The sequence below is a fragment of the Limanda limanda genome, chromosome 21, assembly GCF_963576545.1.
Source record: "Limanda limanda chromosome 21, fLimLim1.1, whole genome shotgun sequence".
Classification (NCBI taxonomy): Eukaryota; Metazoa; Chordata; class Actinopteri; order Pleuronectiformes; family Pleuronectidae; genus Limanda; species Limanda limanda.
In genome coordinates this window covers 1,541,486-1,562,639 of record NC_083656.1, presented here as the reverse complement: position 1 = coordinate 1,562,639, position 21,154 = coordinate 1,541,486, and the positions used below count along the sequence as shown (strand labels likewise).

General features: G+C 40.8%; 2 protein-coding genes and 1 pseudogene across 3 annotated transcripts in view; all 3 read right to left on the bottom strand.

Annotated features, from left to right (window-relative positions):
* LOC133027791 (PDZ domain-containing protein 7-like) overlaps window positions 1-10,630 on the bottom strand; it is a 16,151-nt gene extending 5,521 nt beyond the window's left edge. The window contains exons 1-13 of one of the 2 annotated variants that reach the window (XM_061094920.1): window positions 10,529-10,630; window positions 9,240-9,317; window positions 8,682-8,914; window positions 6,646-6,783; window positions 5,978-6,152; window positions 5,029-5,205; window positions 3,951-4,098; window positions 2,498-2,558; window positions 2,234-2,411; window positions 1,901-2,127; window positions 1,660-1,824; window positions 1,443-1,558; window positions 512-603 (exon numbers count right to left, since the gene is read on the bottom strand). In XM_061094920.1, coding sequence (XP_060950903.1) covers window positions 512-603; window positions 1,443-1,558; window positions 1,660-1,824; window positions 1,901-2,127; window positions 2,234-2,411; window positions 2,498-2,558; window positions 3,951-4,098; window positions 5,029-5,205; window positions 5,978-6,152; window positions 6,646-6,783; window positions 8,682-8,868 — 1,664 coding nt within the window. In that variant the 5' untranslated portion in view covers window positions 8,869-8,914; window positions 9,240-9,317; window positions 10,529-10,630. Of the gene's footprint in view, window positions 1-511; window positions 604-1,442; window positions 1,559-1,659; window positions 1,825-1,900; window positions 2,128-2,233; window positions 2,412-2,497; window positions 2,559-3,950; window positions 4,099-5,028; window positions 5,206-5,977; window positions 6,153-6,645; window positions 6,784-8,681; window positions 8,915-9,239; window positions 9,541-10,528 lie in introns of those variants that run through there. The other variant, XM_061094919.1, reaches the window with a different exon arrangement.
* Window positions 10,631-11,978: 1,348 nt separating this feature from the next.
* Window positions 11,979-15,444, bottom strand: LOC133027481 (peroxiredoxin-like 2A; annotated as a pseudogene).
* A 581-nt stretch (window positions 15,445-16,025) lies between these two features.
* Window positions 16,026-21,000, bottom strand: LOC133028133 (cilia- and flagella-associated protein 251-like). The gene is made up of 10 exons (XM_061095326.1): window positions 20,965-21,000; window positions 19,908-20,042; window positions 19,345-19,500; window positions 18,499-18,582; window positions 18,111-18,263; window positions 17,560-17,856; window positions 17,023-17,166; window positions 16,614-16,751; window positions 16,334-16,435; window positions 16,026-16,186 (listed from the first exon to the last, which is right to left on the bottom strand). Exons 3-10 carry the CDS (start codon window positions 19,489-19,491, stop codon window positions 16,157-16,159), a joined length of 1,095 nt encoding a protein of 364 aa, XP_060951309.1. The 5' UTR covers window positions 19,492-19,500; window positions 19,908-20,042; window positions 20,965-21,000; the 3' UTR covers window positions 16,026-16,156.
* Window positions 21,001-21,154: the final 154 nt, after the last annotated feature.

Genomic DNA, 21,154 nt, shown 5'->3' with positions numbered 1-21,154 from the left:
TAGATAGATAGATAGATAGATAGATAGATAGATAGATAGATAGATAGATAGATAGATAGATAGATAGATAGATAGATAGATAGATAGATAGATAGATAGATAGATTACTTTATTCATCCCCAGTATAGTAATTATACCAATATAATAGCAGTATATAGTAATAATGGCAGCAACAGTATATATAATAATAATAATAATAGTAATAGTAATATAATAATAATAATTATAACATGTACACATGTATAAATATGTGTATATAGACTTATATATACAAAGAATATACAGAGAGTATGATATAATATATGATATATAGTAGAGGTATGAATATAAGTATTTGACTATACAATAGATAATATAATACACTATGAGTGTAAGAATATGTAGACAGAGTGTGCAGAGTGAGACATTTCTTCATCTTATTAATAATAATAATAATAATAATATGAAACCTTCACCACTTCAAATACATTGGAATAAAGTAACCCGTAAGAAAGATATGGGTTCCTCTTACCTGACCTCCCTCAGCAGCAGCAGCTTTTCCGGCCGGTCCAGCACGGCCAGCAGGTGGCGTATCAGGTTCTCCACCGACCGCTCTGCTGTGTACTGCAAGGGTCATGATTAAAGTGATACTGCACCAACACACGTTTGAGCTGTAAACAAACGTATATGATTGTTTTCGAATCAAATACATTAATGTTGGTTTTAATGTCACATTTATGATCAAATTAACTTTAAGAAATACATAATGTTTGTTCTAAACGCCACCTAGTGGTTCAAATGAATGCTTTTGTAGAGTCAACCATAGATATCATATATAAACACTAGATGTCTCGGCCGTGTTGCCGGCGAACAGAATCGAACGTCACCACATGGCGGCCATCTTGCTGCAGGCGGCTCGCTCAACCATAACATTGTGTTGTAGTGGTGCGTACTTTTTAAATAACCATAACTTACTCAATTTTCAACCGATTTTTCAACTGTTTGGTTTGTCGTCAGAGATGTAGCTATGACACTGCATACTTATGAATAATTATGTTATTTTTCTTAACAATTTAATAATTTATGCAATGTCATAACTCATCTCTGACGTTTATAACAAACCAAACAGTTGAAAAATCGGTTGAAAATTGAGAAAGTTATGGTTATTTAAAAAGTACGCACTACTACAACACAATGTTATGGGTGAGCGAGCCGCCTGCAGCAAGATGGCCGCCATGTGGTGACGTTCGACTCCATTGGCCGAGACATCTAGCCTTATATATGTCTATAGTCAACTGTTTGTAGCTCGACAACCTGACACATGTGAAGTTCCTCTTTCAACCACCAGGCTGACAAAAGACACCAGTGATTATCTAAACTTAGAACGGTGCAGAGGTCGTCGCCACAGAAGCTGAAACCTTTTCGCTCTCCGTCCGGTTCCGGCTGTGAACTGATGCTCTTACCCGCCGGCACGTGGCCATCACCGCAGCCACCTCCTCCTCGGGCAGCAGCCGGCACGCCATGTCCTCCACCACCCGCAGCATCTCTGGATTTGGCATCGCACCGAGCTTTCGACTCTCTGGAAACCAGAGCAGAAGGACGTTGGTGTAACTTGTAAATCTAGATCACATTCACACGAGTGGATCAGATCTGTGATGAAGGACACAAAGACCCAGCTACCTTTGCTTGTCTTGTCTGTGGACGGGGACTTGGAGCGCCCCCTGGAGGCGTCTCTCCTGCGCCCGGCCCTGAGCAGCAGGTTCACGAAGGTCCTGGAGCGCTGCAGGGGGCTCTTCTCCTCCGGCTCCTTCCCTTTCTGCTTCTTCTCTTTCTTCTGCGTGATTTCTACGACGGGACACCAGCAGAAGGTCACTTCATCCGTTCGGCCGCTCCATCGTGTTTTTGAAATCTCCGTCCTCACCTGCCACGGTGACCTGGCTCTGCGACCTGCTGATGAGGCGGCCGGGCGCGCTGAGAGCCAGCAGCGTGGCCGTCTTGGGCGAGTCCTTCCTCCCGCTGTCCTCCTCTCCGCGGATCAACGTGTCTCTGAGCCGGGTGGTGCGTCCCAGGCTGCGGGTGGTGTCTGCACCCGTCCTCTGAGGGGGGGGGTCCGTCTGGATGGCGGTCTCGGTTCGCTCGGACTCGAACCTGGACACAACCACGACTATGAGCATGTTCACACGTGTACTAGTTTCTTGCTGGTGCCTGAAGATGATAAACTCAAATGTGGGAAAGTAAGGACACGACCCCTGACCTCTGGTCCTCGGTGGAGATGGAGACGTCCACCATGTCCGAGCCGAAGGGCAGGCTGGGGGGGAACATGACCTGCGACAGGCCGCTCAGGGAGCTGACCGGCGTCCCGGACGACAGAGACGACAGAGACGAGTTAGAGTCTGAACCCTGGGACGAGGACGTCTGGGGCCCGTTGGACACTGGAAGGAAAACAAGAAGGATCCGAGTGAGACGGAGAACTGGTCCCAACTGAAATGGATTTCTAGACCCTGAGACGGATACATACACTTGTTGAGCCACCTGTACTCAGCCACCATCTCCTTGTAGGCCGGGTATCGTCCTGCTTCCTGTCCAGAGATGGCCGCAGATATGCAAATGAGATACAGTAGAGCGCTTGAAACTTTTATGGGACGGCTATATTTGATAAAGAGTAACCGGAGACACACACACATCCTTACACCTCCTCTGAAGGGAAGCACGTTTCCCTTCCTGACTTTCTCGTAACCTCTGACAGTTGCGATGGTTTCTAACTCCACCCCCACCCACCCCCCCGGCTCAGTTTGCACGCCGCCCAGCGAGGGACGCCGAAACACCGGCTCCGCTCTTCCATCAGCACCTGATCCCGGCCGCCTGGTGAATAATGCAAACGCTCTGGCTATTTTCTCACAGCGTGAAACCGGAGCTCCAGAATATTACGGCTGCACGCCAGCTGTCGGGCCTGATGCACAAACCACCGCTGGGCCGCGACGCGTGAAGTCCGTGTTACAAGACATGTTTGTTCCTTCTGCATCAACCTCTTTCAGTTTGAAACGGACAAATAGTTTCTCTGGTGTCTGTTGAGATATCTATGTTTTGTTTTCTACCTTATGAATATATTCTACTATATTTTACCTACATTATATCCTGTGAATCAATATTAGCTGTGTGGTCTATAGAATTAACAATATTACAACTGTTTCTTTTATCCTGGAGTGATACATAATTTCTGGACTCAGATACAGGGTCAAACACAGAGTGCAAACATTTGAGTGTTAATCTGACTGCAAAGTGCAATTTGGGGAAAGCGTGAGAAGGAAAATTCATCTTGAGATTTGAGATAATGAAAGCACGGATTCTCAGGAAGGAGAGAGGATGTGCCCGGACTATAACAAAGAACCATTTCATGAATTATTATGGGGAAAACATATGAAATCCTCCTCTAAGGTCTAACCTGCTGGGTCTCTCCACTGTAAAAACTCCCTGTTTGATAAAGGCACAATATTGAGAGACACCTGGTGGAGTGGACCTTCTCTCAACAATGATGTGCTTGCAAAAACTGCACTTTGAGAGATAGTTCACATCTGGCCAATCGCTGAGTGTCCTGAAGAAAAGAACCAACTCTGTGTTGGACTGTGTATCTTTTACAAATACTGTGGACTTGGTAAAGTGGGGGCTTCTTCTCGACATGATCCAGTGACCTGGTGACGTGTCCGGCAGAACCCCAGAGACTCTCTGTAAGTATTGTTCTTATACAATAAACGTATTACTGGGAGACTTTTGAACACTGGACTTGTCTAATTATTAACCTTTCCCACTTGAACCTGGAATCAACGAACACGCTGTCTGGTCCAGAAGGGACCGGGCTCAACATGTCACATCAACAAAACCATGAACTTCAGGTGATATTTGTTCTCATATCTTCTGCTCTGACCTCGGGACAAACTGGGATTGTGTCTGCAGTGTAAAAGGCCAAAGGTCACCTTGATGGTCAGCATGACGTGTGTGTGGCTCTTCAGCACCTCCACCGCGCTGCTGTGGCTGATGTCCTCAAAGCTCAAGCCGTTGGCGTCCAGGATCTGATCCCCCATCTTGATTCCGTTCTGCTCGGCCAGACCCCCGGGATCCAGTCTAAGACAACGAGACAGGAGCCAAACAGCTGAAGAAAAACCAGTTCACCCACTGGTTGACATCGAGCACACAAACCAGACAACGCTTCACAGCACACGATGCATGAAGGAAGATTCAAAACCATTCATAAAACTGAAAGGAGCTGGACCAGGGTTTCAAGTGAATGAAGCTTCCTTATGAAACCACATTTAAAAAACCACCACATCCAGATCTGTTCTTGGATCTGAACCAAATTGCACAAACTCCAGAATATCAGTTCCCTAAATATGAGATGGAGAAAATGTCAATAACCTTTCACAGTGTTAAAGAAAGTGATAATGAAACCAGGATCTGATTCTTTGTTCCGATCAGATCTGTGTCTCGTCCTTCGATCACCTACTTAGATAGATTACTTTATTCATCCCCGAAGGGAAATTAAGTCGTCATAGCAGCCGGTATATTTGAATACAATAAAATACAAAACAATAGAATGAAATAAAAAATATTGAGGTAGAAAGAATAAAAACAGAAACACAAGATAAATAGGTAGATAAGGTGGCAAGATGATGGTAATAGTACTGATGATATGATGGTAATGGTATTGTTAGACAGTATATAAGAATAGTACAGTATATATAGCATATAATATAACATAATATATATTTATATATGATAGTAATTATACCAATATAAAAGCAGTATATGGTAATAATGGCAGCAACAGTATATATAATAATAATAGTAATGGTGATATAATAATAGTAATTATAACATGTACACATGTATAAATATGTGTATATAGACTTATATATACAAAGAATATGCAGAGAGTATGATATAATATATGATATATAGTAGAGGTTTGAATATGAATATATTTGACTATACAATAGGTAATATAATATACTATGAGTCTAAGAATTTGTAGACAGAGTAATAGTAGAGTAGTACTTGGAGACGTAGATCCCCAGACCGAACTCCTTCCCCCCCCGGATGTTGAAGCCGAGGCAGTAGTCGTCCGAGGTGGTGTAGAGGTGCACGATCCTCTGGAGGGCGGAGCCAGCGCTGGCCTCCGACGGCGTCCGCCCGCTCTCCTCCACCACCATGCGCCTGTGAATCAAGTCCACCCTGGAAAAACAAAAAACTCCACCATGATTATCCAACTTCACCAGATTCAATCTCAAATAGGGACGGGAATCAGCAGGGACCTCCCGAAACGATACTATCACGATACTTAGGTGGCGATAAGATATGTATTGCGATTCGATATTACGATTTCCTGGGATTTCTTTTGGTTATCTATTTTTTTTAAATACTTGACCATGGAAAAATGTTGAATCATAGTACAAATACAACACAGTCAAATTCACTTAGAGCTTTACAAGTTTTATTTCAAATATTAACATTAACTTAATGACTGCTGGGCAGCCAATAGAGAAAATAAATAAAAATGTTCCCTATTATTGTATAGCCCCTATCAACTGCACACAAACTGACAGATTAAGAAATGTAAGCCACCTAGGCTACTTTTAAACAATAAGTAAAAGATAAATTAAATAGAATGAATAAAAGTTTACTTAAAATATAAACTTTGAAATAAACAAAAAGTAGGCTATTGTTGTTTGCATGTAGGCGATGCAAAGCTAGTGCTTGGGTATGTTTAGATTCTTGTGCAAAAACAAGAGCTGGTCAACATGCTCTGGGCTGATGTTGCTCCCCCCATATATCCCCCCCGTATAAACCAATAAATATGTTTTTTTTTATTTAAAAAAAAAATCGATTTGGGACGCAGCATATGGATTTAAAATCGTCATTCACAAGAATCGCGATTTGTAACTGAATCGATTTTTCCCCCCATCCCTAATCACAACCCGACGACGGGTTTGAACTCCCGTCTCACCAGGTGGTCTTCTCTTTGGAGTAGCGGATCCCGGGGACTTTGCCGACTCGCCTCAGCACCATCCTCAGCCGGTCGTTTCCCGTCAGGACCTTCACGGCGCTGCTCATGGTGATGCTCTCCAGGCTGACGCCGTTCACCTCCACCAGCTTGTCGCCCACCAGCAGACCCGCTTCCTCTGAATCAAAAGAGTGAGAACACCGGGATGAGCTCGTGGTCGGAGCCACAGACGATCCCCTCTTAGAAAAAACGCATTTGTGGATCAGGCTCGTGTCAGCGGAGTCTCATAAGTCTCAAACACAAATGCAGCGAGGTTTACAAATTAAAAGCACTTTGTAAATGCAGGTCCAACAGTTTATATATGAATGTAACAAGCTCCAAACATGTATTTGATGAAGATGGCAAATACTTTTACATGCGTATATTTGTGAATTTTTTTTCTATTTGTGTGTGCATCAGAAATATGTTTATGAATCTTATGTTTTACATGGAATAACAGATATTTGTGTGTGCATTGAAAATGTATTTGTGTTTTGAGTCACATATATATATAAATCCCCAAATACATTTGTGGATCTTTTTTGCGCATGTATTCATTTCTGTGTGCATTTATTACTTATGAGACTGTTCTAGCTCCATATCGGGGGGGGGGAGGTGGTGCTTCCTCTCACCCGCGGTGCTGTGGTCCTCCACCTTACTGACGAAGATGCTGAGGCCGTGCTCGGAGCCGCCGCGCACGCTGAAGCCGAGCTTCCCGTCCACGCTCTTATCCACCGTGATGGTGTGGAGGTCCTCGCTGTCATCTCCACCTGAGAACATCACGCCATCATCACTAATGTCCATCAGGACTTCTCCATCTTCTGGTAAAGTGAACAGCAGTGGTTCCCTGGCAGCGTCCTGGTCGTCAGACGGTGACTCAGAGGTTTTTATCGACTGTAAATCCCTTTGTGGGCTTTTGAAATAAAACTCTCTCCACTTCCTGTCACTTTTCCTCCTGAGAAATGGCGGACACATATCAACAAGGCCAGGTGTAACAGGCCAAATTAACCCCCGCCCAAATTAAACCCGGGTATACTTTGGCCCTTAATTTACCTGTCAAAGCTGAACCCCCAAAAAATGTTGAAAAAGTAAGTAATTCTTGTGTATATCATTCAACACTACTGATATCATGGGGGTATAATCTGGCCTGAGGGGTATAAATTGGCCTAGGCCATAATATACCCGGGGTATAATCTAGCCTAGGCCACTTTAACCCCGGGTATAGTCCGGCCGGGGGGTATACTATGGCCTGTTACACCGGGACCCCCACCTCACTCGGACTTTTATTCCACCCCCACACCTCTAGGATGTGTTAAATTAACACATTATATCATATTATATTATACTGCATTACATTGCATATTGCAATATGACACTGTTCACTGTTTTGCATTTAGCATTTCACTTTTTACTTCACTTTTTATATCTTTTATCTTTTATATATTTTTATTCAGAAATGTTTATCTCAAAAATAAATGTTACTTTGTATAAATATTGGTAAACAGTGAGTAAATAAGAAGTAAACAGTGAGTAAATATATACTGGTTTCCTATTTTTTATTGCTCTCCTATGTGTGTTGTATTTATTGCGTTTTTATGTTTCTATGTTCATTGTTTGCACCAATAACCAGAGCAAATTCCTTTTATGTGTGAACGTACTTGGCAATAAAATACTTCTGATTCTGATTATGATTCTGATTCGGACACGGACTCCTGTCTGCACGGCGGCTTCTCTTTTGAGAATCAGTGGTGTCGTCCATCTTTATGTAAAGTCTTTATCTAGATGACTTTACCTGATACTGGCTGAGTAAAAACAATCTGCTACTAGTTCAACAGTTAAAGGTGCAGTTCACCATTCAGGTGAAAGGATCTTTTGGCAGAAATTGAATACATAAAATAATCCTACTGAGGTTTTCAATTGTGTTTTTTCCTCTAAATTGTGCAAAAGTGCTGCAGAACCTTTGTGTATAAAGATGTTTCATGATCTCACTCCATTACAGACCCTGACATTATTAGTGTGCCGTGAAGTCTACCACCAGTGGTGGGAAGTAACGAAGTAGAAATACTTTGTTACTGTACTTAAGTAGATTTTTCACATATCTGTACTTTACTTGAGTATTTCTTTTCCTGACGACTTTTTACTTTTACTCGTTACATTTGAACAAAAATATGTGTACTTTCTACTTCTTACATTCTCAAACTGGCTCGTTACTTGAGCAGCGGAGGTTGGCGCACCTCTCTCTCTCTCTCTTTCTCTCTCTCTCTCTCTCTCTCTCTCTCATCTAGGGTTCAAAATTTGTAAAATTATACATTATATACATTATATTCATATTGTTGTTATAATTTTTCAGTCAGTTGAGATAAATCTTGAGGAGAAACATGTTGGATTGTTTTGTGTCTGTAGGATTACTATAAAGAGCACTTTGCATTTTTAATTTTGGTACTTGTACTTTTACTTTTGATACTCAAGTATATTTCAACACCAGATACTTTTGATACTTAAGTACTTTTAATATGAGCTACTTTAAGACTTTTACTCAAGTCATTTTCTGACGGGTGACTTTTACTTTTACCGAAGTCACTTTCAGGTGAGATATCTGTACTTTTACTCAAGTATGGCTTTCAAGTACTTTATACACCACTGTCGACCACACCCGGCTGCTCCTCACCGTCCACCGGGGAGTTGATGAAGACGACCCGGCCCATGGGCGAGGAGGACCGGATCCCCCCCCGCCGCCGCTGCTCCTTCTTCCGTAAGAGGTTGCGTGTGGCGGTATGCGACCCCTGGGGACCGGGGGTGTGCGACCCCTGGGGACCGGGGGTGTGCGACCCCTGAGGACCGGGGGTCTTCTCCATAGAGCAGGAGGAAGGAGATCCTCAGGCTGCTCCGTGTGTCCTGGAACTACAACACACACACACACACACACACACACACACACACACACACACACACACGTTGATGAACTGTATAACACACAATGTACACAATCCTGTATCTATACAGTATTCATTATTTCATTTGCTGCTTCTTACAACACAAACAGTTGACTTGTGCACGTACTCTCATTCAGATTTACGGCATCCTCCTCTTCCTCACGGTCCACCACTATAATTCAACTATATTTGATCTTTAACTTTCCTTGTTTGTGTTCTACAGCCCCACCGATTTGTCGTCACAAATTATTCTGTATTTGTGTGATTGTGTTGTTGTGACAAAGCGGACTCACCCTCGCAGGTTGCTGTGCGACGTGACCTCTGACCTTCTCCATCTCTGCCCATGTTGCATGTCTCTCACCTGTCGGAGTCTCAGAGCCACAGCAGCAGTTTGTAAACACACACACGTCAAAAACACACATTCAACAAAGCTCTGGACCTATTCTCTGTCTGTTATATAATTCTATCTTCCACTTTCTATTTTATTCTATTTTAATACTTCTGTTTGATCTCTTGTTTACTTCATCTGCTGCTGTGACAAGTGGATTCCCCCAGTGGTTAGTTTATCTAAGTTTATCTTATCTTGTCTTATATCTTCACTTATCTCATCTTATCATATCTTATCATATCTTATATCTTATATCTTATCTTATATCTTATCTTATATCTTATCTTATCTTATATCATATCTTATCTTATCTTATCTTATCTTATCATATCTTATCATATCTTATCTTATCTTATATCTTATCATATCTTATCTCATCTTATCATATCTTATCTTATCATATCTTATCTTATCATATCTTATCATATCTTATCTTATCTTATCTTATCTTATCTTATATCATATCTTATCTCATCTTATCATATCATATCATATCATATCTTATCTTATCTTATCTTATCTTATCTTATCATATCTTATCTTATCTTATCTTATCTTATCTTATCTTATATCATATATTATCTCATCTTATCATATCTTATCTTATATTATCTTATCTTATCTTATCATATCTTATCTTATATCTTATCTTATCTTATCTTATCTTATCTTATATCATATCTTATCTCATCTTATCATATCATATCTTATCTTATCATATCTTATCTTATCTTATCTTATCATATCTTATCTTATATCATATATTATCTCATCTTATCATATCTCATCTCATCTCATCTCATCTCATCTCATCTCATCTCATCTCATCATATCTTATCTTATCTTATCTTATCTTATCTTATCTTAACTTATATCTTATCTTATGTGTGGATCTTCACAGAGAAACTCGCAGTGGTTTGTCTCCGCAGGTGAGAAAAAGGATTTAATGGTTTTATTTAGCTCAGACTTGACCCACTTAAGAGTCGGGAAGTCACATGGTACCGGTTACCATGGTTACATGTCACTAACTTAACCCGTGATAACAGTGTCCTCATGGTTTCTCACTCACCCCCCCACAAACATTCCCCACTGTCACGGTCAAACCACATTTTAATGAATTTTCCTATTTTCAACCAGAGAACCTTCCCCTTGTTGTTCAGCGTGTTTTCAGAAATGAGAAATGAAAACACTCACCACATGTTTCAGCTCAGATGTTTGATCCTGAAGGAAAAACGAGAGAATGAGGAGCGAACATCCTTTAAATCCATCTCAGGTTCAGTTCGAGTCCACCTGAGAGAAAGCTGCAGAAACGAACTCTCACCTGCCCCCCCCCCCACCCCCCCCCCAGAACACCGGGATTGGCTGGCCCAGGTGGGAGCATTTGATTGGAGGAGTGACATATCAATCAACCTGTCACACGAGTGAGGAGGTTTTCAAAGACTGAGAAGAAGATTCATTTATTGTTTCTATCAGTGGTGGGAAGTAACGAAGTAGAAATACTTTGTTACTGTACTTAAGTAGATTTGTCACATATCTGTACTTTACTTGAGTACTTATTTTCCTGACGACTTTTTACTTTTACTCGTTACATTTGAACAAAAATATGTGTACTTTCTACTTCTTACATTCTCAAACTGGCTCGTTACTTGAGCTTGAACTTGAGTTCTCTCTCTCTCTCTCTCTCTCTCTCTCTCTCTCTCTCTCTCTCTCTCTCTCTCTCTCTCATCTAGGGTTCAAAATTTGTAAAATTATACATTATACATTATATTCATATTGTTATAATTTTTCAGTCAGTTGAGATAAATCTTGAGGAGAAACATTTTGGGTTGTTTTGTGTCTGTATAGGATTACTATAAAGAGCACTTTGTATTTTTAATTTTGGTACTAGTACTTTTACTTTTGATACTTAAGTATATTTCAACACCAGATACTTTTGATACTTAAGTACTTTTAATATGAGCTACTTTAAGACTTTTACTCAAGTCATTTTCTGACGGGTGACTTTTACTTTTACCGTAGTCCCTTTCAGGTAAGATATCTGTACTTTTACTCAAGTATGGCTTTCAAGTACTTTATACACCACTGGTTTCTATTATTTACTGTGTTCAATCCTTCTGGAAACACTTTTTAATCCATAAATGTGAATTATTTTTATTTTCTTTGAAAGTTATTGAAACGCAGACATTTGAATTCTGAATCGAATAACATATATCCTCATTGTGAATCTCATCTTACTTTCTTATTTTACCTAATTTCTCAGGGAAATCAGTGAAAGTGATAAAACTATTCTTGACAGGTTATCTTCCCACTACAGTAGTTTGTGTAATTCTGCTAAAAAACAAACTCAGATGGAAACAACCTGGTGGAGGTAATTATTTCAAAAGTAACAGATTCTCACTTTTAACAGTTTTGTGAGAAAAGTGTTTTGTTTTAAGCCCCTGGTTCAGTCGGGGTCTGTCTGTGGAGTTCTTCCTCCTCCAGTCCAAAGACGTGGCTTGGTTAATTGACTCTAAACTGACTGATAGTAGAAATGGTTTCTATACAGTCTATACACACACACACACACACACGACTGTGCCCCACCTCTCACCCAGCGTCAACTCCCCCTCCGACCCCTCAAAGAATAAGTGCTAGAGATATTAGATGATGGATGTATTTGCTTTATTAGTCACAGGTCACAGTCTCTTGGCTCCATAGACACAATGGGATCACAGAGTAATAAAGGGAAACTGAGATGTTAGATATCAGGTCTGCTCCCTCTGTTGAGTTTAAAGACAGACCTTCATTAATGCTCAGATCCTCTTCCACACAGTCGTATCCCAGAATGCATCCTGGTTTCCCAGAGAGATGTTTTTCTGCTTCTTTTTTAATCCACAATACAAAGGGTTATTTCTTCTCTATTGGCAGAAGCTCCAGTTGGATTCTTCTGGCAGCTTTGATGACGTCTTCAGTATCGACTTTGTCTCCAAACTCAATCTCTCTGTGCTCCAGAAGAATTCCCTGACAACAGAAAGGAAACAGTGAGAGAAAACTCATTTTATTTCCTTTTGGGATCATTTGTGAAGACGGACGTTACCTGCTGTCCTGTCCCGATGACGAAGACCCCACCGAGGACAAAGCCCTCTCCCAGAAGGTTTCCCATGAAGCCCCTTCTGAAGGCCCTCAGGCCGTTCACCCACACCCCGACACGCAGGAACGCCAACAGACCCAACTTCCTCTCAAGGGGTCCGTAGAAGCACTTCTGTTGTGAAGGCACACAAACCAAAACCCCTGGAGTCAATCACGCCCAACCGAACCGATTCCACACACGTCCCGACTGACAATCAGGGTATTTACCAGGAGAAATACTGGCTGGATCTGGTTTGAACTTCCAGAGGGACACAGACACAATAAACCAATTCACTGTCCCACCTTTTCATCCAAGAAGATCTCGCCCTCGAAGAACGGCCTGAAGTCCTGGACCTCCATGCCGACGTCCTCCTTCACCACCGCGTACAGAGGGACCCCGAGCTGGTCCAGCTGCGGCTTCAGAGAGGACAGCTCTGCAGCCTCCTGCAGAACATCTGTTATGTTAAATCCTCAAAAGATGCTTTCTATCATTCTAGGTTCTTATCACACTGATGCACGTTCAAATGTTCTGATCGTGGCGTTCCTTCATATCCAAGATGTTTTAGTTTCATTTCTGAACAGTGGGAGGAAGTGGAGACATTGATATGTGACACATGATATGTGTTCATATAAACCATATTGATATTATATATCATTTTATACAATAATATTGTCTTTTGCACACTCTGTCTACATATTCTTACACTCATAGTATATTATATTACCTATTGTATAGTCAAATACTTATATTCATACCTCTACTATATATCATATATTATATCATACTCTCTGTATATTCTTTGTAAACATAAGTCTATATATACATATTTATACATGTGTACATGTTATAATTACTATTATTATATCACTATTACTATTATTATTATATATACTGTTGCTGCCATTATTACTATATACTGCTTTTATATTGGTATAATTACTATCATATATAAATGTATATTATGTTATATTATATACTATATATACTGTACTATTTTTATATACTGTCTAACAATAACATTACCATCATATCATCAGTACTATTAACATCATCTTGCCACTGCACTTTATCTGCCTATTTTATTTTATTTTATCTTGTGCTTCTGTTTTTTATTCTTTCTACCTCAATATTTTTTATTTTATTCTATTGTATTGTATTTTATGTATTCAAATATACCGGCTGCTATGACAACTTAATTTCCCTTCGGGGATGAATAAAGTACTCTATCTATCTATCTATCTATCTATCTATCTATCTATCTATCTATCTATCTATCTATCTATCTATCTATCTATCTATCTATCTATCTATCTATCTATCTATCTATCTATCTATCTATCTATCTATCTATCTATCTATCTATCTATCTATCTATCTATCTATCTATCTATCTATCTATCTATCTATCTATCTATCTATCTATCTATCTATCTATCTATCTATCTATCTATATAACCAACTTGTGGTGCTAACCAACTAGAGAATAATTTTGGAAATCAAGAATTTGTGATCGCCCCAAGTTCCCAAAATATGTTTATAAGAGAAGAGGATGTCTAGAATGAGAATAATGATGATTTAGAATCACCACTAAAAGATCTATGAAGGACACGGTGGAAGGAGATTTTTTTTCTAGGTTGTGTAATAAGGTTTTTTCTTCATCACAAGTCGTGTTGTCGTTTGCAGAAAAAGATCCGTTTGGCTCCTGGAGCAGGGAAATGATAATCAAAGAATATTCTCACTATACAGATCATTTAAATTTAGCCCTAGGAAGTCTTGTGGCGTGTGTGTGTGTGTGTGTGTGTCTGTGTGTGTGTGTGTGTGTGTGTGTGTCTGTGTGTGTGTGTGTGTGTGTGTGTGTGTGTGTGTGTGTTACCTCTCTGCACAGAAATCACCCAGGCCTCCGCACTGCCATGATGACAGCTCCAGACTTCTCCCACAGACATTTAGCTCTCAGGGTTTTCAGCTCTGACGCACAGAGGAGGTGAAAGAGAGAAGCAACAGATTTACACGTTACAGTTCTGATCTAACCCACTTCATTAGAATCTGTAGAATCACGCGTCACATATACTATAGCAGTGGTGTATAAAGTACTTGAAAGCCATACTTGAGTAAAAGTACAGATACCTTACCTGAAAGTGACTTCGGTAAAAGAAAAAGTCACCCGTCAGAAAATGACTTGAGTAAAAGTCTTAAAGTAGCTCATATTAAAAGTACTTAAGTATCAAAAGTATCTGGTGTTGAAATATACTTAAGTATCAAAAGTAAAAGTACAAGTACCAAAATTAAAAATGCAAAGTGCTCTTTATAGTAGTCCTATACAGACACAAAACAACCCAACATGTTTCTCCTCAAGGTTTATCTCAACTGATTATATCTCAAAATTATAACAACAATATGAATATAATAATATAATGTATATAATGTATAATTTTACAAATTTTGAACCCTAGATGAGAGAGAGAGAGAGAGAGAGAGAGAGAGAGAGAGAACCAACCTCCGCTGCTCAAGTAACGAGCCAGTTTGAGAATGTAAGAAGTAGAAAGTACACATATTTTTGTTCAAATGTAACGAGAAAAAGTAAAAAGTCGTCAGGAAAAGAAATACTCGAGTAAAGTACAGATATGTGAAAAATCTATTTAAGAACAGTAACAAAGTATTTCTACTTCATTACTTCCCACCACTGTACTATATATACAGTCTATGGTCACAACCACATGCTTCTTCTCTGTCTCACCTCCTCTGAGGGTTTTCAGCTCAGCTCCCTCCAGATGTTGCAGAGTGGCCTTCAGCGGTGGAGTCAGGAACATGTCGGTGAGGAGGTTGCTCACAGCGGTGATGAGGCCGAGGACAGACGCCACCAGGCTGGACACGACTCCCACGGCCATGTCTCTGTCCTCCGTGCAGCAGGACTCGAACCCCCGGCTCTGATCCTCGCTGTGGTTCCACTCCCACAAGTTTTATACGACCACAGGACCTGATTGCACGCAGCTGTGTGATTCAGCCTCCGCCTCTGGGCCAGAGTTCAGCTGGGAAACTGCAGCGTCATGCAGGAAGGAGAAGGTTGAGCAATGAGCTGAGTCACGTGTCATGAGCTGGAGTTAATCTCATTATGGAAATCATCTTTACACAAGTTTAACAAACATTATTGTACATTAACATGACCGTCACCAAGCCAACAGGCTCCTTCTGAAATTAACAATTACTTAAATAATAACTATAACAAATAACTTTCGGATTAGAGGAATCAAGAGGATTAAAATATTAAATGACAGACACGACTTTGCAACCTCGAAATCTCATTAAAAAAGTTAATTAAGACTTTAGAGTTGAAATAAGAAAGCCCCAAAAACATGAAATAAGAATAAAGCTTTATAAAACAATTGCAACTGAAAGATAGAAGCTTATTGAATTAAATATCTTCATCTGAACACCAAATAGTAGCTGCGAACTCCACAATCCATCGTGTCTCTGCCTTTTCTAATATCACGCTGCTGATTGCACAACACCTGACAAACACCATATTCAAACTAAACTTATCAACAACACAACAAGAAGTGACAAGAAGAAATGACAGAAACCATCTTTGAGAAAAAGTATATATTTATTATTGAAGGATAACAGTACAAATCCTAAAGTTTACATGTTTCATTTGTGTATTTATTCAAATGTTAAATATGGATCAGTGGCTGAAGGATCGTTAAACTCTGACTTAGTCAAGTACGATCCGTGTCATTTTCTTCTTCCTGAAAAGAAACACAGAACTTAGTGACAAATTATTCACACCTAAAAGATTAATGAGTAAAGAGCATAGATTATAAACTCATGGATCCAAGCAGGTTGTGAGTGTGAGAACATTTGAAACGGATCATGAATCCCTTTGGGTTCTTTACCTTCTCCTCAGCTTCGGTTGGATTTATCTCGTGTTCCTCTTGTGAAGTCACTGTTTCCTCGGCAGAGCGATCGGGGGTCTCACCTGTGCGTCGCCCGTCGGCCTGAGATGAGACCACAACAGTTACACGTCTTTCAGAACCATCTCCAGGATGTCTTCCACACCGCTGCCTCCTCTCAACCTGCTCTTCTGACTCAACAATGACACAATTAAGAGAAACAATCTGCATTTTACACAAGAGAATATCTTTAAGTGAATGTAGATTAATTAACATTGGAAACCTGATCCTGAGGAGCAGGAGAACTTGAGTCACGTGTCTCCTGGTCTTCTGTAGAAAAGAGATCCTCATCCTTCCGGGGTGAGGCCGACTCCACCGGGACGGAATCTGCAGGTTTGTCGGTTTCGTCTTCAGCAAACTTCTGGTAAAAATGGCGTGATGCACAAAATGAGTAGAGAGAAGTAGAGATCACGGAAAACAGTAATAAAGAGAATCCTGTCATCCTGCTCTTCTCGGCCTGAAACCTCTGTGCTTCCTTCACCTTCACACCTGAGGCCTCGCTGTCTACTGCCCCTCATCTGGTCCTCTTGTCTTAATCACCCTGTATCGCCTGCTTTGAATAAGGAAATCTGAAATCCTCATGTATACATATAATACAAATCAGCAGCACAGGTCTATTTCAGTAGCATCACCTTCTCTGGGTGCTCGGGGGAACCAGGGCCTTGATTCTCGTGTTGCTGCTCAGTTTGGTCTGGTTCTAAATCTTTGGCGTCTTGGATTTCGATTGTCGAGAGCGGTTCGGTCTGCTCGGGTTCATCAGCCGCCTGCAGGGGCAGCTGTGAGACAGAATAATGTGCGATAGAGTTTTTAAATGGTTGTTTTAAAGGAGACATGTGATGAATTTTCCCGTGTTTCTGTCCTCTAGGTTAAAGTTGTGCTCAGTGAAAGTCTGTGGTAAAGGGAGCTCCTTGTGTCACTGCTTCCTTAATAGGTCAGGGTTTAAAAACACATCGCTGCTGATTGGACAACACAGAGAGACACACCCACCAAACAAGACGGTATGTTTAATAAAAATGATCGAACTTTAACATCACAGTGAAATATCAGATTTATAGAGTTTAACATCTAATCATCTTTTCATGTGTTATGAATTTGATGCTGTGAAACAAACCATCCAGGTGAACAGACAGAAATAGTTTGGATGTAGTTTGACCGAAGACTCTGATCACCTCCTCTTTGTGTTCCTCCTCCGCCTGATTGGTGCTCGTCTCCTCAGCTTTCTCCTCTTCATCATTATCACGTGGCTCCTCCTCTGCTTCCTCTCCTGCTTGATCGCTCCTCGACTCCACCTCTCTCCTGTCGACTGGTATCTCTGTGGCCTCCCCTCCGAGGTCGCTGCTGAGGGTCTCAGTGAGGGTCTCTCTGAGGGTCTCAGTGGGGGTCTCAGTGAGGGTCTCTGTGAGGGTCTCTGTGAGGGCAGAGCTCACCTCCTCCACAGGTTGTCTCTCAGTTACAGTATCTGCAACCTGGCAGACAAACCATCTCCTTAGAGCATTTGACGCCCGTCATTTGACGGCTGTTTCCACACCATGCAAGGCGAGTCATGCACACACGTATCAGAATGAAGGCCACACCCATGCTCCACCACAAGCACATCAGCAAAGACCAGGAATCAACACCAACGGTCACAGGAAAGAGATTTATAAGGAAACTACAAATGATCAGGAAAGGAACCACCACCAGAAGCACACAGCTATGAGATCAACTTTATTTAAATCACCTCTTTTAAAGAGTCATTTTTCTGAGCTTCAGTATTCTGTTCATCTTCCCCGAGCTTCTTGTCAGGAGGAGGAGTGTTTGGTTTGTTGTCCTCAGAGGCTCCTGCTCCGTCTGGCTTCGGTGAATCGGCGCCTGCCGCCTTCTTTTCAGCGATCTGTGGAAGAGTTGATAATTACTAGAGTGTCACTTGATTTTCTGAACCTTCCTCTATCCTCCAATCATTCTTCTATTACTCTGGTATTTAGACATTTTCTTTAACGTCCCTGGGAATGATTCATTAATCTTGATGAAGAAATCTGACATATTTAGGGAACTGATATCCAAGAGTAATTTGAAGATAAGTCTTTACAATTTGATGTGACTGGATTAACTGGTTTTTCTTAACTTACTTTTTTTGATTCCTCCAAGGCCTTCAGCTCCTCTTCTCTGGCTTTTACCTTCTCCTTCTCCAGCAGCACTAATTGGGCCTTTTTCTGCAGATAAAAAAAAAAGAAAAAGTGGTTCAACGTCAAGAAAGGAGCCACTTACACTTCTGGACAACTGAAGAATAGTCGTCAGGAGCGTTATCATCCTTTCTTTTAATACTTCTTATGAGGCAGCTGTAGGATCTCCAGACGAGCAGCGTTGGTCTGTCAGTTTCTCAATCAAAGCTACAGGTGGAGGGGTTTTTACTACCATGGTGCCACCAGGTTAAATGGCTTTGCCGTGCTCAGCCTGAGGAGCTTAGACCGTCTAAGACTGTGTCATCCTTTACTCCAGCTCCTCAGCCTGTGTGAAGATCAGGGGCTGAGGCCGTGGTTGTGCCTGTAGATGTATGAGTGGAATCAGCTTCAGAGGTTTAACAAGGAGGAGCAGTGTTTCCCAGGATCAATACTTCCTGCTGGTGATTCAAGCGTGCATAATTAAATCTGCTGTCTTTTTAGATTAAAGGGAAACTATCACTTTAACTGACATTGTACAAATAAGCTCTTTGTTTTGTTTTTTATTATTTGTCCTCTTTGCTTAAGCACTTTGATTTGAAAGATGCTAAATTAAGTTATTATTTAATCTCTGGGGCGAAACCGTTGCTCTTTGTGTTTCTCAGCTGATTTAGTGAGATTCCTCTGGTGATCAGAATTGTAGTTTGGTCTCTGGGTTGTTGAGGAAGTGAATGAATGAATGTTTCCTCCTGGAGTTGTCAGCTTGTTGTGTGTAATGATGCCCCCTGGTGTCAGGAGGACGAACCAGCAACTTACCCCCTTCTCCTCCTGGACATTGGTGTTGTGTTTGAGGAGCCAGTGAGCCAGGCAGAGGACGGGGTTGACGGGTCGCTGCTCGGCCACCTCAGCCAGTCCGTCGGCCAGACACTTTCCCAGATGTTTCCGGATGTACTCGGAGTCCATGTTTGTTTCCTAACGTCAAGAAACAGAGGTGTTATTTGGGCCTGAGCACCGACAGCACTTTGATGAATTCCTCCTCGTCCATTGACCACAACCAAGTCAAACTCTCTCAGATAGTTCACAAGATATTGATGATGGAGTCTTATCAAAACTCTGAGTTCTCATCCAACACCATGTTAGTGGTTTGGCGTCAAATTCAAACGAGTCGCTGTGAATCACGAAATTGCTGTAACTTCATTGTACTTTGTTAATTTCCCTCAAACTACATGTGTGTAACAACAGCCCAACCCACATATCACCCTGAACTTGAGAGAACCCATTATTCATCATAAGGGAAAGCAATGCTGGACTAATGACACTGCCCTGAGGAATCCCATTTCTACCATATACCTTCCTGATAAAGCTGCTCAAACACTTACTTGAATAAACGTATCAAATATAAGTCTCTGATCCAATTATACGTCCGTCTATTGTGTCTTCTTCCTCTTCTGCATTCCCTGTTTTCCTTTATGAGACATCAAAGCCCGTCAACGTGTCTTTGATATTACAGCCGTCTGTAATATAAACAGATAAAGTAATAATGGATGAAGCGATTGATGGATTAAAGGCAGTGGCTCTGATCCAGCCTTGTGGAAGATGTCACCTGATTGGAAATCAAACCACAGACTCTCACGCAAACTCTAAGAGAAATGGACTGATGAAGGAAATTCCACAAACACAGCTGGTTGTGTCTTCCTGGTTTTCTGTTTCTGTGCTGTGTTTTAAATAAAGCTTTGACTCAACATCAACCCTTGTGATTGTTTTTATCTTTCTCTACAAGAATATTGAGTATACATACATATAACATCAAGCATCACATGAATAAATATATATATGTAAGTCCACTGTGCATTGTCCAATCAGCAACAGGCTTCATCAGAGCCAAGACCTGAACAGATCTATTCGTGTGTATGTAGTGATAGCGCCATCTGCCGGCAGCAGGAAGTAAACCTCGTTTTATAACTTTAATATTTTTTATTTTATTCTATTGTATTGTATTTTATTGTATTCAAATATACCGGCTGCTATGACGACCTAATTTCCCTTCGGGGATGAATAAAGTAATCTATCTATCTATCTATCTATCTATCTATCTATCTATCTATCTATCTATCTATCTATCTATCTATCTATCTATCTATCTATCTATCTATCTATCTATCTATCTATCTATCTATCTATCTATCTATCTATCTATCTATCTATCTATCTATCTATCTATCTATCTATCTATCTATCTATCTATTTACATTAAAACTTTCACCGTGATGTCTGCACTTGATGGCGTGGACCGTAATGTGTGATTAGTGGGCGTGGTCCAGTTTTTAATGTGTCGCTACATTAAGTTGTTCTGATCAAATGTCTTAGATAAATTACGAGATAAATAAAAACAAGCTATTTGCTGACGAGGTAAAGAGAAGAAGAGTAAACACGAACCTGTTTCACTCAGCGCCGCTGGAAGCTCCGCCCATCTTCTGTTTACAGTCTGAGGTCCGGATGTAGCGACCGTCTCCATGGTAACAGTGTCGCGTCCTTAATACTCCCCTCCTTCAAATCTACATTAAATAGTTCCTACTTCCTACTTCATCTACAACTGCTACTACTATTACTACTTAATAAATACTAC